The sequence below is a fragment of the Rhipicephalus microplus genome, chromosome 9 (genome assembly GCF_043290135.1).
Source record: "Rhipicephalus microplus isolate Deutch F79 chromosome 9, USDA_Rmic, whole genome shotgun sequence".
In the NCBI taxonomy this organism is placed as follows: domain Eukaryota; kingdom Metazoa; phylum Arthropoda; class Arachnida; order Ixodida; family Ixodidae; genus Rhipicephalus; species Rhipicephalus microplus.
Window position 1 is genome coordinate 10,486,396 of NC_134708.1, and position 14,554 is coordinate 10,500,949.

Genomic DNA, 14,554 nt, shown 5'->3' on the forward strand with positions numbered 1-14,554 from the left:
GAAATAACAACAATTATTAACTTTCCTATCACATTTTATTCATAGAAGGCTAGGAAAACCTCACAACACATCTTTTGTATTTTTCTTGTTTATTTGTGGTTCATTTTCACATTCATTGAGCTGACTAAGTAGCACTGCTTCTCACTCGCCTTGTGGAAAGGAAGTTTAATTGTGGGACAACAAATATATTGCCAATAAATTTGCAGGCTATAATGCCAACTTGTAATAATAAATAATAATAATAATAATAATAATAATAATAATAATAATAATAATAATAATAACGATGGCGGCAACACCGTGGTTTCACTCACTGTAATAAGCAGCGTCAGTTGTAGACACACACCACATGCCATTGTTCAGCAATACGGCGCCTGTTATGTTCGTTCTTATGCCGTAAAAATTGTGTGAAGCTAAGTCATTTGTGGACCAGTGACAAGGGCACACGCAGGGTGATCAGCCCGCCGTCGGCCAACCAGGAAATCGTACACCTTGCGGTTTTTCGCGCTTGTTCTGAACAACACGGTCAGCACAGCGGCAATCACGATCACCAGTGCGATACCGCCAATCAGGAACCACATCCACAGTTGCGACAGCCCACGTGATTCCTGCTGGCCCTCTACGCCAATCGCCGTCGTCGTATTTTCCATCATTTTTACCGCTTCCGTAGTTGTTGCTTGTGTTGTTGTTGCTTCCGTTGTGTTTGGTTGCGTTGTTGTTGCTTCCGTCGTTGTAGCGGCCACTGTGGTCGTCACAGGAGGAGGCTTGTAAGTCACCTGTACGACGTTAGAAGTGCTGGAGTTGAGACCGTCGCTATTCGCTACGCGAGCTGCCAGGAATATTGTCCAGTCTAAGGCCCCGTCGGGTCGACGTGTGGCCCACTTGCTCGCGAACCCGAGGGTGACTTCGTGTTTGCTGTTCGCAGGGAGAGGGTCGAGATTACCTTCAACAACGTCTGCCACCGTCATTTGTTCCTGCTTCTCGAACTCCTTGTCTAGCTTGGTGTCGTCTTTGCTGGCTCGAATATCCACGGTTGAAGCTGCAAGAAGAGGGAGAGAGAGAGAGAAGTTGAACCGTAGCTCAACGTTCGGAAGCTTCACGGTCAGGAGCGCATTATCCATTTATTAAGAACTGGTTGTTGGGTGAATTAAAACATAACATAATGACTTCAGCGCTGAAACCGCCATGTTGGATGTTATACATTTCACTTCCTTGCACGCTCACCATTTCCGGATGTCAGGTGAGCTCCCGGCCACGTCCACGTGAGCTGCACCTTCAACGTGTCGTTAGCTCCCAGGTGCACTTGGACCACGGTGAGATCGTTGATAGCACCTGGAGGCACCTGACTCTGCACGATGTCTTCAGTCACCTGGAAGGACCCTCCGACCGCCACCCTCTGGAAGGCACCGGCTGGCTCGACGCTTGTCGACGTCTCGTTCACCACTTCTGTGGGTGAATCGTCGTCCTCGAAGTCATCGGTCGGGAATCCGTAGTCCGCCTCGCTGTCTAACTCAAGTGCTCCTGTCGAGACGTTTTGAATTTGATCAGTAAGCAGTACAGGGTACTAATGCTATCGATTTCAAGCAGATGATGCTGGGTTTCGAAGAGGCCATATGCAAAAAAATACATTGTGTTCGTATTTTGGTGCACCTTAGACAATTTTATGGCACAAGAGAGTAAAATCCGGGACAGTGGGCACTCAGTAGAGTGGACTGATTTCTTTTTTGTCTGTTGAGTGCCCCATATTTCGCACTGTTTCGGTTTAATGTTCGTAAACAAACTAGACTATCCAAAAAACCGTGGAATGTCCCCTGAACAACCTGTGAAAATAAGAAGCACGCATGTGTTAGTCTCTTCTGGCGTTTTTCATCACTACTGCACTATCCGTGACGCCAGCCGTCTGTTCGCGTTATGGGAAAAGGAAATAAGCTCTGGATCGGTCGACAGGGGAGTAATATCGATTGTGCCCCGCCGCGGTGTTCTAGTGGCTAAAGTACTGGGCTGCTGAACCGCAGATCACGGGATCAAATCTCAGCTGCGGCGGCTGCGTCTCCGATGGAGACGGAAATGTTGTAGGCCCGTGTGCTCAGATTTGGGTGCACGTTAAAGAACCCCAGGTGGTCGAAATTTCCGGAGCCCTCCACTACGGCTTCTCTCATAACCATATGGTGGTTTTGGGATATTACACCCCACATATCAATGAATCAATTATAATATCTATTGTGTATTGTCTTCCACCCTGTTCTGTCATGCAGTCGCACGCCCGTTCTTCCTTGTGATCGATCCACTATATTATGATCGATCAACTGATTTAACTTCATTTTGTGCGTGTTCGACTGCGCAAGTGGACGTGTAGACGAAAAGTGCGAAGTCCTGACCGACTTGGCGCTTAGTGTTGTTCACGCTGTCCACGTACTTTATGAATATGTAAGTGGGGAGGAGGAGATAGTGCCTGTAATGATGTTAGTTAAAGCGAGAAGAAAAAAGTGAGGAGGGGCGAAGGGTGTAAGGAAGGGTGTCTCAGCTTCCCTGACGTAAAACATGCAGTGTTTTGAGTTTGTTCTTTGGGCCGTATAGTAGTTGAACTGGGAGGACTGTGGGCATATAGGCAAGGCTTTCTCCGCTGCACTAACGTCATAAGAATGCAGATCACCCTATTAGGTGCTTCTTTTGTTTGTTTTGTTTGCTTGTTCGTTCAGTTCATTGTTAGTGGCCTGTTGACTATGACACATACTCACCATGGGGGATTGGCCAAGAAAGTCTATCGTAGCCTTTGGATTACCAGCACACTATTGTTTACCTCTATTGTTTACCAAATATATATAAAGAAAAGAAGAAAAAGTTATAAAATTGAAGCACAAAAAGCTGAGAAAAAAAAGAAAATAAGAAAATAAGTGGAAAACAATACCGAAAGTTTGATAGTTTGAGCTGGTCAGAAAGCAGAGCTTACCTGACTTGATCATAATCGAATGTATCTTACACATTTTTTTTTTTGCATTTTACAATGACTTCGCAAATATTTTACATTAATTCTTCAAGTAGACATTATGTTTGAATACGTTTGGTGGCTTGAACAAAATTATAAACTGCATCAAATACATGTCTCTGGAAATGTACTAAGACCAATACACCAAACTTTTGAACATTTTTTGCGGTTTAACTTAAGCCGACCGTCTGAAGCATAATGACTAAATGTCTTTTATAATAAATGATTACTTGCAACATAACACAAATTAATGTTCCATATTTATGTTTCTTTGCAGAATGGGCATACGGGCAATATCGTCACACTACCTCTGTTTAAATATAAGGTTAATGGGGAAACATGTCATCCTCAAAAGATGGTCATAATAATTTTAAAGTTTCTAGATTCACTCCACTCAGGTTTCCATGGAAACTTTCCGTGCTGATATCCTTTACATTTAGTTATAGTTTCCATCACATCTGTGTAGAAATGGATAATTTTTTCTATACCTGATTGATGCTGTGTATTCGACATTTAGGAGTACCTAAGTTACGTGCGAGACCACGCGCTGCCATGCTGCGTCACCCCAACTGTGGCGCGGCTCAGTGCGGACTGTTAGAGTTCTTGTATATGCTCTCTACGAAAGATGCTTTGCGCATAGGTCCGCCATCTTGCCTGACTAGCAACCATAGTTACGCGGTGAAGCCGCGCTCTGTTTTTGCAGGCGACTTGCTTAACCCTGTCACCGATCGCCACTGGAGTACGAAAACATATTTTACTCTGTCCCGCATCGCAAAGCTCAAAGGCGTAGCTTAGTGCTGAATAATATGCACCGCCGCTGCCGCTACGTCAAGTGGCACCAGCTAAGAAGGATGAGCAACAACTGACGAACACAAACTATATGTCCCACGAGATTCGGGGAGTGCCTCGCTCCTATACAGCATCGATTGTTTCAGCATGTTTTCTTTTTCTTCCGAAAATGGTACTGAATCCACGCAAATAGTTTGCGGTCAAAGCTCGGGAACATGTATCTAAAGCGAACAAAAGTACCGGATCATAGCTAACGAGATACAGTGCGCGTGGCGGTCTCTTGAAAGATTCCGGCTGAACGGCGACCATTTTCGGCGGTGCGGCCATGTTTTCCGGGCGCTGCCTGTGCGTCAGCTTCTCGGCTACGCATGGTTGCTGGCAGCGTTAGAAAACAGATGCGCAGCTCTGCCGCCTAAAGTGCCAACCACTGGCACGCGTACGCCTGCGCCTACGCGTCAAAAGCGTCTAGTCGCGCCTATGGAGGAAAAGGGCGCGCAACCACTGGTACGCGTCGGCACTCGCGCCTGCTCGCGTCGCGCCTAGCTGACGCGCAGTGTTGCCAGAGTTTTTGATGTGAAACTGCCAAAGCATTGCCTGAAAAGATTGACTTTTCAAACATTTGTTACTCTTATTCAAGCCATGGAGGAGCTTTTTTAAATCAAAATAGTATATTTTATATTTGAATTGACACTTTTCCTAATTATTTAGACTGTTCATTAGAAATCAAGCCAATAGTGTCGACTGTATTCGCGTGTCATCCACATCAACATCAGCTCTTCGCGCCAATTGCTGTTCTTTCTCCGTGTGTGCTACTGTTGACGGGTGGACGTGTGTTTGACTGCTTCACGAAGCTTTCCTCGTGCGTTTCTCGCAACCATGCCTGCGGTGTCGGCAGTTTCCCGCAGGAATACAACAGTTTTCACTTCGACACTCGTGCTCCTCATGCTGCTCATAAAAAAGAGGAAGCAAGTACGCGAGCAGCGGCAGCCTCGCCGTTGGTGGATTCGCCCTGTTTTCTTGGCGCGTAAGCAAGAAGGCCTCTACCACACTGCGGTAAGTTCTTCAGCTCTTTCTTGACCTCGTTCAGTCTCATTTTAACGTGACGTCGTGCTGTTCGATCACTCCTGACTGAAATAAACAGCAATGACACCTATGACATAAAATGAAAGCAAAATAAATAAAGCCAATAATACGATATACCAATAAACATGCAAGGAAAACAAATAAACCAAGCAAGTGATGACCACGCCTTTGACAATAGAGCACTTATAATACGTATGTTGTATTCAAACCCCATGACCTCTTGAAGCGTTTTGTTTTAGTAGCAAGTGAGTGCACAGCCAATTGGGAAATGTTGCATGTATGCCCCAGCAAACTTCTATGCATTTACTCGTAGGGCATATTCAGCTATAAAATGAAAGCTGCAGAGAAAATTCCACCGAAGGAATACTGTATTATATCTGAAATTTCACATGTGCTTGAATGCTCGATCAGGGATTCGGCGTTAAGAGAGGTACATTGCTGGTTCCCGTTCATTTTTTTTTTCTCTGTAAGAATCTGTTCAATCACTGTAATCTGTTTTTGTTTTCAACAGATGAAACGGATGCGCGAAGGCGATCATGGATTTTTTTTTAAGTTCTATCGAATGACGCCAGCACTTTTTGATGTGCTGCTCAGATTCGTTGCTCTGGACCTGACAAAAATCCACGTGTCGAGGGAAACTCTCGAGCCTGGTGAACGGCTTGCAATAACCTTGAGGTTAGTGATATTGAGGTAAAACATGCCACATAGCATTAACTGAATGTAAGTGCCAAAAAAGATAGCTTTGAATCACTTTATTTTTTCATTGTTTCATGTTTATTGTTTCAGTTACCTTGCATCAGGGCAAGATATCCCCTCTGTTGCTCTGGCGTATCGAGTGGGAATCGAAACTGCCCGCTTGTGCATTCATGAAACGTGCGAAGCAATCTGGGAAAGGCTAAAAGATCATGTCATGAAGGTAAGCGGTTCGCAATTCCACTTTGATGTTGGTTACCTGGTAGGTAAGCCTGGAAGCAGCATGGATAGGTTCAGCCTTAAATTGAAGTGAGAACTCGTAATCAGAGAGGAGATGGCACATATTTTTTGATTGCTGCAATACATGTTCACCAAAGCTTGACTGACGGCAACTAGTGATGTAAAGAGAATTTCGTTGCGTTGAGGTATACGCATAGATTTGAGCCATCACGGTGGATAGACAGCAATGAATTGTTTCCCAATACAAGCAGGGAACGCATGATAGACCACAATATGCATTGCAAACTTATGCATCCAGAATAAATGCTCACTGCCACCCTGCTGGTTTCTTGAAACACGACTCTTCTGCCCAAAGAGTAGGCCACTCTTTTGTGTATTTGTTACTTCTAATATCTTGCATGTGTTTAAAAAACCTGCAGGTACACTCATACCACTCACTGCACCTAACCTTTTGTAATACTTGGCTGCACTTCCCAACTCTTTGCATCCTTTTTTCGCAATCTAACATACCTTCTCACAATGTGATAAGCCCAGGCCCACTTTTTCTCTAAATTCCTGCCAGGATACCAGCAAGCTCTCCTTGCTCTGTGATCCACCAGGATGTAATGATGATGAAATGTGTAGTTGTACTAGTCGTGCGTTTTAAACGTTGTTACAAGACGTCTGTAAATTGAACTTATTTTACAGCATAATTCAATATTTTTCTTTCTTCTGTGTCTGTGTTTTTCTCTTTTTTTGCATAAGCACTGCAAATTCATCAGAGTTTCATATTCTAACTAGCCCAGCACAATGTTTAAGTTATTTTTTCTCAGCCATGAATTGTTGGGGAGCTTAGTGGACTCACCTGGATTCTCTCTGTGCATCCTCAGCTAAATTTTTCATCTATGCTTACACAAATACTGTAGCTGATAAGTGCAACATGTACATAGAAAAGGAGATCAGAAAACTGAAATCACCAGATGGGCAAAATGAGGTATTAGTCTAGTTGATTTCTGGACGATTCTAAACTGCAGTAAAATTACAAGGTTCACATGGTGTGAAGCACACGAGTGGTGTTGCGTCTTTCCTAACTTCATGCATCTTTTGTAATTTGGTGTACTGTACAACTTTAGTGCAGTAAATCACCAGATCGACTGCCTCTGTTTAATGAGGGACTCTTGTAATGAGAGAAAGAAAAGTGGCGAGAGTCGCATGACAGCAGTGTAAAGTACGTGGCTTTTATTCGAACGGATTCTGCTGAACACCGTTTTGAAAATCATTGCTTCTAATAATGTGCTCTCTGCATATTTGTTTTGTTGCATTATAGGTTCTTTCTTGTTAAAGTACGACATTTTTTGTTTGTACTTCCAGACACCTACCAAAGCAGACTGGCACTGTATTGCCAAAGGATTTCATTCACGGTGGCAGTTCCCGAACTGCTTGGGTGCCGTTGACGGGAAGCATGTTGCTATTGTATGTCCACCAAAATCTGGCAGCAAATTCTTCAACTATAAGGTAAAAGCTCACCTGGATTCTCCCTGTGCATTCTCAACTAAATTTTTCATTTATACTTGCACAAATACTGTAGCTGATAAGTGCAACATGAACATAGAAGAGCAGATCAGAAAACTGGAATCATCAGATTGGCAAAATTAGATATTGGTCTAGTTAGTTTTTGGATGATTCTAAACTGCAGTAAAATTACAGGGTTCACAAAGCCAGAGTAGACACATGGTGTGAAGCATACACAAGTGGTGTTGCGTCTTTAGTAACTTGGTGTACTGTACAATTTTAGTGCAGTAAATCACCAGACTGACTGCCTCCGTTTAAGCAAATAGTTGTTATATATGCCACACTTTTGAAGATACGTGAAACCTTAACATAGATAGTAATTATTGTACTGCTGTTATTCACTGTGGCTGTACAGATAGGTCATGATCTGGATTTTTTGTCGTGTTTATTGTTTCAGGGCACATTTTCCATAGTGCTGATGGCTGTGGTGGACAGCGATTGCAAATATGTGCTTGTGGACGTCGGTGCAGAAGGCCGCCAAAGCGATGGGGGAATATTCAAGGAATCATCCTTTGGTTGTGACCTCTCTAAAGGCCGCCTTGACATTCCAGCAGTTGGCACCCTACCAGGCACTTCCACATGTGTGCCTTATGCCTTTGTGGGAGACGAGGCATTCCAGCTTCGTAAGGACTTCATGAGGCCTTACCCCGCAAAATGCCTCAATGACACTATGAGGATTTTCAACTACAGGCTCAGCCGAGCAAGGTATTGGATTGTTTCTCTGATTCGTTAACCTCATGTCTTCATAGCCTTCATTTGCAAAAAGGCCCATCACGTGCGATTGAACACGATAGCTTAACCTGTGGATCTTAGTCAACCAAGGGCATTTGCAGAACTTTTCTGCTGTGGGAAGGAGTGCTGGTGCACCGAGTTACCACAAAATAGGCACTATTTTCTGTTAAAACTGCGCACATGAAATTAAGCTTTCAAACAGGGCAGTAGTAGCCAAGCTTTAGGAGATACTCTGCATTATCTTAGTGCTGAGAAGATTGTGTCCGTCAAAAATAAAGCGTTACGATCACTTCACGAAAAAAGCTCTTTGTGCAGGGTTGACTTGTGCTAAATGGTCACCAGCAAGTAGCACAATATGTTGGATACATCTACCTGCAGTTAGTCTTTGTATAGTAGGTGCACACACCATGTGTTTCAGTGAGAAAATTATATGATGAGACTTGTGATAAAGTCATTGCTGCATTTCATACATGACTTATGCTGTTCACACTCATCATAAATACTTGTGTAGTTACAGCATTTGAGGTTGATTCTATTGATGAAAGCTCCTCGAATGCTTTGACTACGGCCAGACATTGCTGAGCAAAGATCTTAATCAACTTGCATTTTGCAGACCACCTCATATTACCATGCAGTAGGTTGGGCAGTCTGAGCGCACATCATGAAAAAGTGTTACTGTACATGTGATGACCTCCGCAATGTTTCACATTTCACGGAAAAATTGTAATCGTTGATCACACGATCAAATTTGTGGCTTAGACAGTGGAAAAGAGGTGCATTTGGAAACTCCTTCTGTATTATTCTATTCACTCCAGCATCTATTCCAGCCATTGTAGAGCATCTGTCGTACTACTATTATTTCACAAGGTTCAAAATAATCAGCCCAGCATCGGTTAAAAACTTCAAGGTTGTAGTGGTGATACAAGCAAAGTTCAGTAGTTAACATTTGAAAAAATAAAAGATGCAGAAATGGACAAAGAGTGCCTTTTGCTAACACTGAGTATACAAGCCAAAGTTCATAGTGCTACTGCCGTTGACAGTAATAAGCCCTCGTCTGGTGTTCCATCTTTCTCAGTCATACGTGATTGTGCCGACAACGGGTTAATGAAAATAAATTTGGTTGAACACTTGCTGTCTCTATATACTATTACAGTACAATACTCAAGTGCAGCAGCCTGTAACAGAATAGTGTAATGAAGGGACAGCTGGTACATCGTACTACAAGGAAACAGTGAACAAAGATAGCGACGGCGAAGGAACTCGGAACTTGGATTGTTCATTCCATCATCCCATTTTCGCACTGTTTTCTGACAGTGGGCTGTAAAAGATGGAGAAAGTATTGCACTAAATGGGAAATAGTCTTTCATCACATTGTGACAAATGGCTCATCTGTCACAACTACTCGGCATTACCACACCACTACTTTTTATCTTGCAAGCACTTTCCATTGCCTTGAAGGCACCATGGTGTGTCGCGTCTTCATTCGGTGTTGCAACATTTTTCTTTTTCGTCTGCAGACGCTGTGCAGAAAATGCCTTCGGCATCACTGCTGCCAGGTGGAGGATACTGCTTCGCACCATAAACGTGCAGCCCAGCCATGTGGACTTCGTGGTGAAGGCCGCTTGTGTCCTCCACAACTTCCTTACTCTGTACAACCCACATGCCCCTCAATTCTTGGACAGAGAAGACAGTTTCGGAAACGTTGTTGGAGGGCGCTGGCGGCATGGTGTGCAACATGTGCCAGACAACAGTTTCTTTGCCATGGCTCCAACACAGGCACGAAACTACGATGGTGATGCAGGTGCTGCAAGAAGGTTGTTCGCCAGCTACTTTTCTAGCACGGCTGGCCAGGTTCCTTGGCAGTGGAATCTACCAGGACTGACAAAGAAGCAGCCCTCCTAGACACTTGTTCTTCACTGCCAGTTCGGGCAAGGACGCACAGCTGCGTCATCACTCTCCTTTCTAGCATGGCACTGCTTGCCCATTCTTCAGTGTGACAGCTGCTCTTAAGGGGGTATGGTAGGGTGAACCCAGCAAAAAATTGAATTTGCAGTCTTGACACCAAAAAATTCACTGTACTCTGAGGAACGAAGCTGTTGAAGCCCGACGTTGAGAAGCAACTCCACGTGGTTTAAATTCCGCACCGTAGTGTGCCACGCAACCTCTGGCGTAAGCAGTATGTGGATGTAAAAATTAGTTTTTCTCAAAGTGCGTTTTCTGTAAGTTTTTCAACTTCAACCTACCTTTTCTCAAAATGTACTGAATTGATTTTTATAAAACTTTGTATGCATGAGCTACAACAAGTAAGCAAATATGGTTACATTCCTTTTGCTGTTGCAGAGAAAAGGTACCAAACTTTTTTCTCTGTGGAACTCAAACTCGATTTCTCAATTTTTCTCAATTTCACTCACTCAGACTTGCCAAAATACTTCACTTACTTTGGCTCAGACTCGCGGCTTGATGCCAATGTGAGTGTGAGGGTTCTCTCATGAGTGACTTTGCCTACCTATTATTTGACTCCTCACGCAAATCAGCTTTTCACTTTTCTTGTTTTCTGTGCTCCCTGGCTCATCTTGTCATACCTTCTATTCTCCTCAAATTTGAATGTGTTCTTGTAAATTATTCTTCTGTGAAAAATAAATTTTTATTTTACTAAGTCCACATGTTGTGAATTAAAGCGGTGTCATTTTGACACAAACTGGGGCAATGTAACATTTTCAGTGACTCTGCAATGGTCTTGTGCCTTTGCAAAACCGTATGTTTAGCGAGTGCTACGAACTTCAATCGGACAGAGCACACAAGCTACCAAGTGGATGCTCAATGTTACAGGGGGGGGGGGGGGGGCAGTGACAAGTTATACGATCACTGGGACCATAACATATTCATTGAATACTTTAACTGCCATTGAATACTTTGACTGCATAGAAAGCCGTGGCTACCGCAGTACATAAGCATCTTTCTACAAGACATAGCAGCGCCGCTGTGTGTCATGAAACAGTGCATCGGCTGTTGCTCAATCGATCCACCATATTGTACACTCAGGGGAATAAAAAAAAGGATCCCTGTCAACTACACTTGTACGGCAATCAATGAATTTGTTGGTGTGATTGATGAAACAAATATCGGTCAGCTTCTTGTGTTTAACCCTCTCATTCTTCTGTGCTACGACACAAATGTAACCCAGCTTGTTGGCAACCATAAAAACAATGTTAACGCTGTGTCAACTTCCTACTTTCTTAGGCCCTTGAGATACGGTGCACAATGAATGTACAGTATCCCAACAATAAGTTTATTCCTGTTGCCTTCTGGGTCAGCTTGTTGTGTTTAACTCTCTCATTCCTCTGCGCTGCGACACAAATGTAACCCAGCTTATTGGCAACCATAAAAACAATGTTAACGCTGTGTCAACTGCCTACTTTCTTAGGCCCTTGAGATACCGTGCACAATGAATGTACAGTATCCCAACAATAAGTTTATTCCTGTTGCCTTCTGCAACCATGCTCGGGTTTGACATTACCGACTTCTTCAAATGCTCAGTGACAGCAGTCACTGTATCAAGTGGATAACCTATATCTAAAAGACCATAACCTGTGCTCGTGAGGACCAACTTAAGGCAAGACATAGCTGAATCGTTTATAACCTCTAATTGCTTTGATGAGAAATTTAACACCGGTTTTAACTCCAGCTTACTTTAAAACCAAATTAAAATATATTAAGACTAATACATATGTCTAATAATCTACAAACATTTAGGTTTCAATATTTGTCTTTTAAAACCCAACTTGGACAATGTCTGGGATCGATGGGTTCGAACAATTATATTTATTCTCGTCTCATAAATAAATGCACTTCATCAGTACAATATCTATGGCGTGCAAATAAATCTGGCTCATACATATGGAAATGGCTAAGCCTTTACATTTACAGAGAACTTGTAATTGTCCTTTTGAAAGGGTATTGACAAAAAATTTTCACTTTGTTTTTTTTACAACCAAGGAAAGGCCAAGCACTCAGAAGCCTAGAAAATGTACCGCAATGCGCAAGTGTGCCCTGAAAAACTAATTATAGTGTTCTGAAAGCTAGTTTAAACTCCTAGTGTCCCCTGTCGTTGCAACAAAGTATGACCTTTTCGTTACGTGCTAGTACAAGATATGGTCACATTTCCACGAACCAAGCAGCCATCTCAGAAGTTCCAGTACCAGATATCATCACAACTAGCCAGAATGCAGCGTGAAGTCACCAAAATTAGTACTCAAGTCCCGACGTCAACTTAGTGTCGATGTTGTAAGGTGCCCTGCGAGAAATTTGATTTTAATGTTGAAATGAAATACCTTATCAGAATTTGCCGAGTGTTATACTTTCTCAGAGTCGTCTGTGTATACAGGAGATTAGTTAGTCAGACTAAACTCGCCTTAGAAATATGGTGTCGGTACCCCTTAAGGTATGCAGCAAAAGCAACTGTACTTTTCATTTACGTTAGTAACTTACGTGTTGCAAACATTTTGCATGAGTGAAGCCGCATTAGCAATGAAATGCAGGTGCACTGTGGCATAAATGCTTTGTGTCATACTGTATGTAGCTCATCACAATACAAGCATATAATTCAGGAATGACCATGTGAACAAAGCATACCTTGGTAATTATTACTGAAGTAACTTTTATTATAAAGGACAGACATCATCAAAATGACGTATATTCCCCAAATTCATTCTGTGCAACCCTGATAATATTTACAATACACAAATAAATATAAAAATAAGTCACAAGATTAATGACTAAATCACATATTTCATGACTAAATAAAGGGGCCATGTCACAATCACTCAAAAACTTCACTTTCAGTGAACACCAAAAGTAAAAGGTATATTATTCCCAGACTGGTTATAAAAAGCAAACCTTAAAATATTACAATAAAAGAAAACCTTGCCCACCCCCAGCGACTAGCCTTTTGCCATGACGAACGTGACAATGCACATTAAGGAGTGTAGCCGTTCTGTTATACCAAAGTTTCAGCTGCAGCAAGTATTCTAATTTCAGTGCCGAATGAAACAAGGCTAAAATAACAGGTTTCACATACAGTTGACGAAGAACTGCTCGCAGGAATGCAGATGCTCGAAAAGTTAGCTGCTTGTTACATAATTCCTCACGAGTGCTGCCCCACTGTCCAGCCACTTGTGTATTTATGAAACACTCAATTACAAAGTAAGTGTTCATGCAAATTCGCTACCATTCTGCCAGCTAATTTGTGAATGCGAAACGATTAACCGACAGAACATGTTCGAAAATTGGGTGTTATGACCCCTTCAAACACTCCCGCTTCCCCTGATCCTATAGGTATAAAGCAAAGTATCGGAGGTGTTTTTTTTTTTTTTTTAGTGACAAGACTTGGAGATTATTAGTCTGAATCACAAAGCAGATTTTTATAGGCATATGAGAGCATTGAAAGACAAGCCCTATTTTTGTAAAATTTTTTTGCAAGTCAAATTAATATTTAAAGTGTGCATTTTGTGTACCAAAGTGTACTAATGAAAAAAAAATGTTAGTGCTCCCTGAAGTAGCAAAAAATAAGTGTGCACTCAAATTCCACATTCTACAAATTCTAATCTTTTCAGGCACAGAAAAGAAGCTTTGCCCTGTGCAATGAACCAAAATAAATCTCTTCAAATGAATATTAAAAGCACAGTGATTAAACAGGTTTCAAGAAAATGAACAAAAACATTTTAAACAGGTGCGGCCCCTACACAATCAGGAGCGCTAAGTCTTGCATATTTGTAACTAGTTACACTCAAGCAGCTGTTTGCCTTTTTTCTTTCTGTAGACATTATTTAAATGAGAGAGCAAATCTAATTGTTAACAGGCTGACATATGTGTCCTTGAGTGCGAACAATGCATGCACAATGCTGTGCATTAACCTGGTGAGAAGTGTATGGTTTTTATGACTAAAAATGTCAAGTTGACAATGCTAACAAAGCATTATTACATATTTGCACATTTAATATGAAGGCTAAAAGAGTCATAAAACGCTCGATCTAAAATGACAATGCGAAACCACCGACATCCACACACACTAACTAGGCGACGTCAGCATAAGTAGTTCTTTGCCTATCGAGGATTGCAAAACTCTTCGGTACTTGCGAGTGCATGCAATTCAAACACCTATCAGCGCCTTTGCCATAAGCAATAGGCACCAACTTGAACTCTGTAGCTGACGTCATATTAAGCAGCATTCTTGTGGGATGCCTCTTGCACGCGCTCACAGATGCCGTAGAGTTCTGCGTTTCTAGATAGTCAAAGCGTCTATGCAGGCTCATTCAGGCTGATGATATAGTTAGAGCATGTGGCTACTGATGGTGCCGCATTGTCGTTGTTAAGTGACCTTTTCACAACCTCTTTAAAGAGTAAACGAAATATCACATATCAAGCTAATCTTATGATGCACACAAAACAGGCACTTTCAGTTTTTTCTTCGCAACTGTTGGG

The 14,554-nt window shown here is 42.3% G+C and overlaps 2 protein-coding genes across 2 annotated transcripts in view; one reads left to right on the plus strand and one right to left on the minus strand.

Moving 5' to 3' along the window:
• Positions 1-13: 13 nt before the first annotated feature.
• Positions 14-14,554, minus strand: part of LOC119163466 (calcium-activated chloride channel regulator 4) — a 46,666-nt gene continuing 32,125 nt past the window's right edge. The window contains exons 13-14 of the mRNA XM_075873117.1: positions 1,225-1,521; positions 14-1,039 (exon numbers count right to left, since the gene is read on the minus strand). Of these exons, the coding sequence (XP_075729232.1) occupies positions 414-1,039; positions 1,225-1,521 (923 nt within the window). The 3' untranslated portion in view covers positions 14-413. The remainder of the gene's footprint in view (positions 1,040-1,224; positions 1,522-14,554) is intronic.
• Positions 4,192-10,735, plus strand: LOC119161577 (uncharacterized). The gene is made up of 6 exons (XM_037414117.2): positions 4,192-4,828; positions 5,370-5,533; positions 5,645-5,774; positions 7,142-7,285; positions 7,740-8,047; positions 9,592-10,735. The coding sequence occupies exons 1-6, from the start codon at positions 4,652-4,654 to the stop codon at positions 9,974-9,976; spliced, it is 1,308 nt and encodes a 435-aa protein (XP_037270014.1). The 5' UTR covers positions 4,192-4,651; the 3' UTR covers positions 9,977-10,735.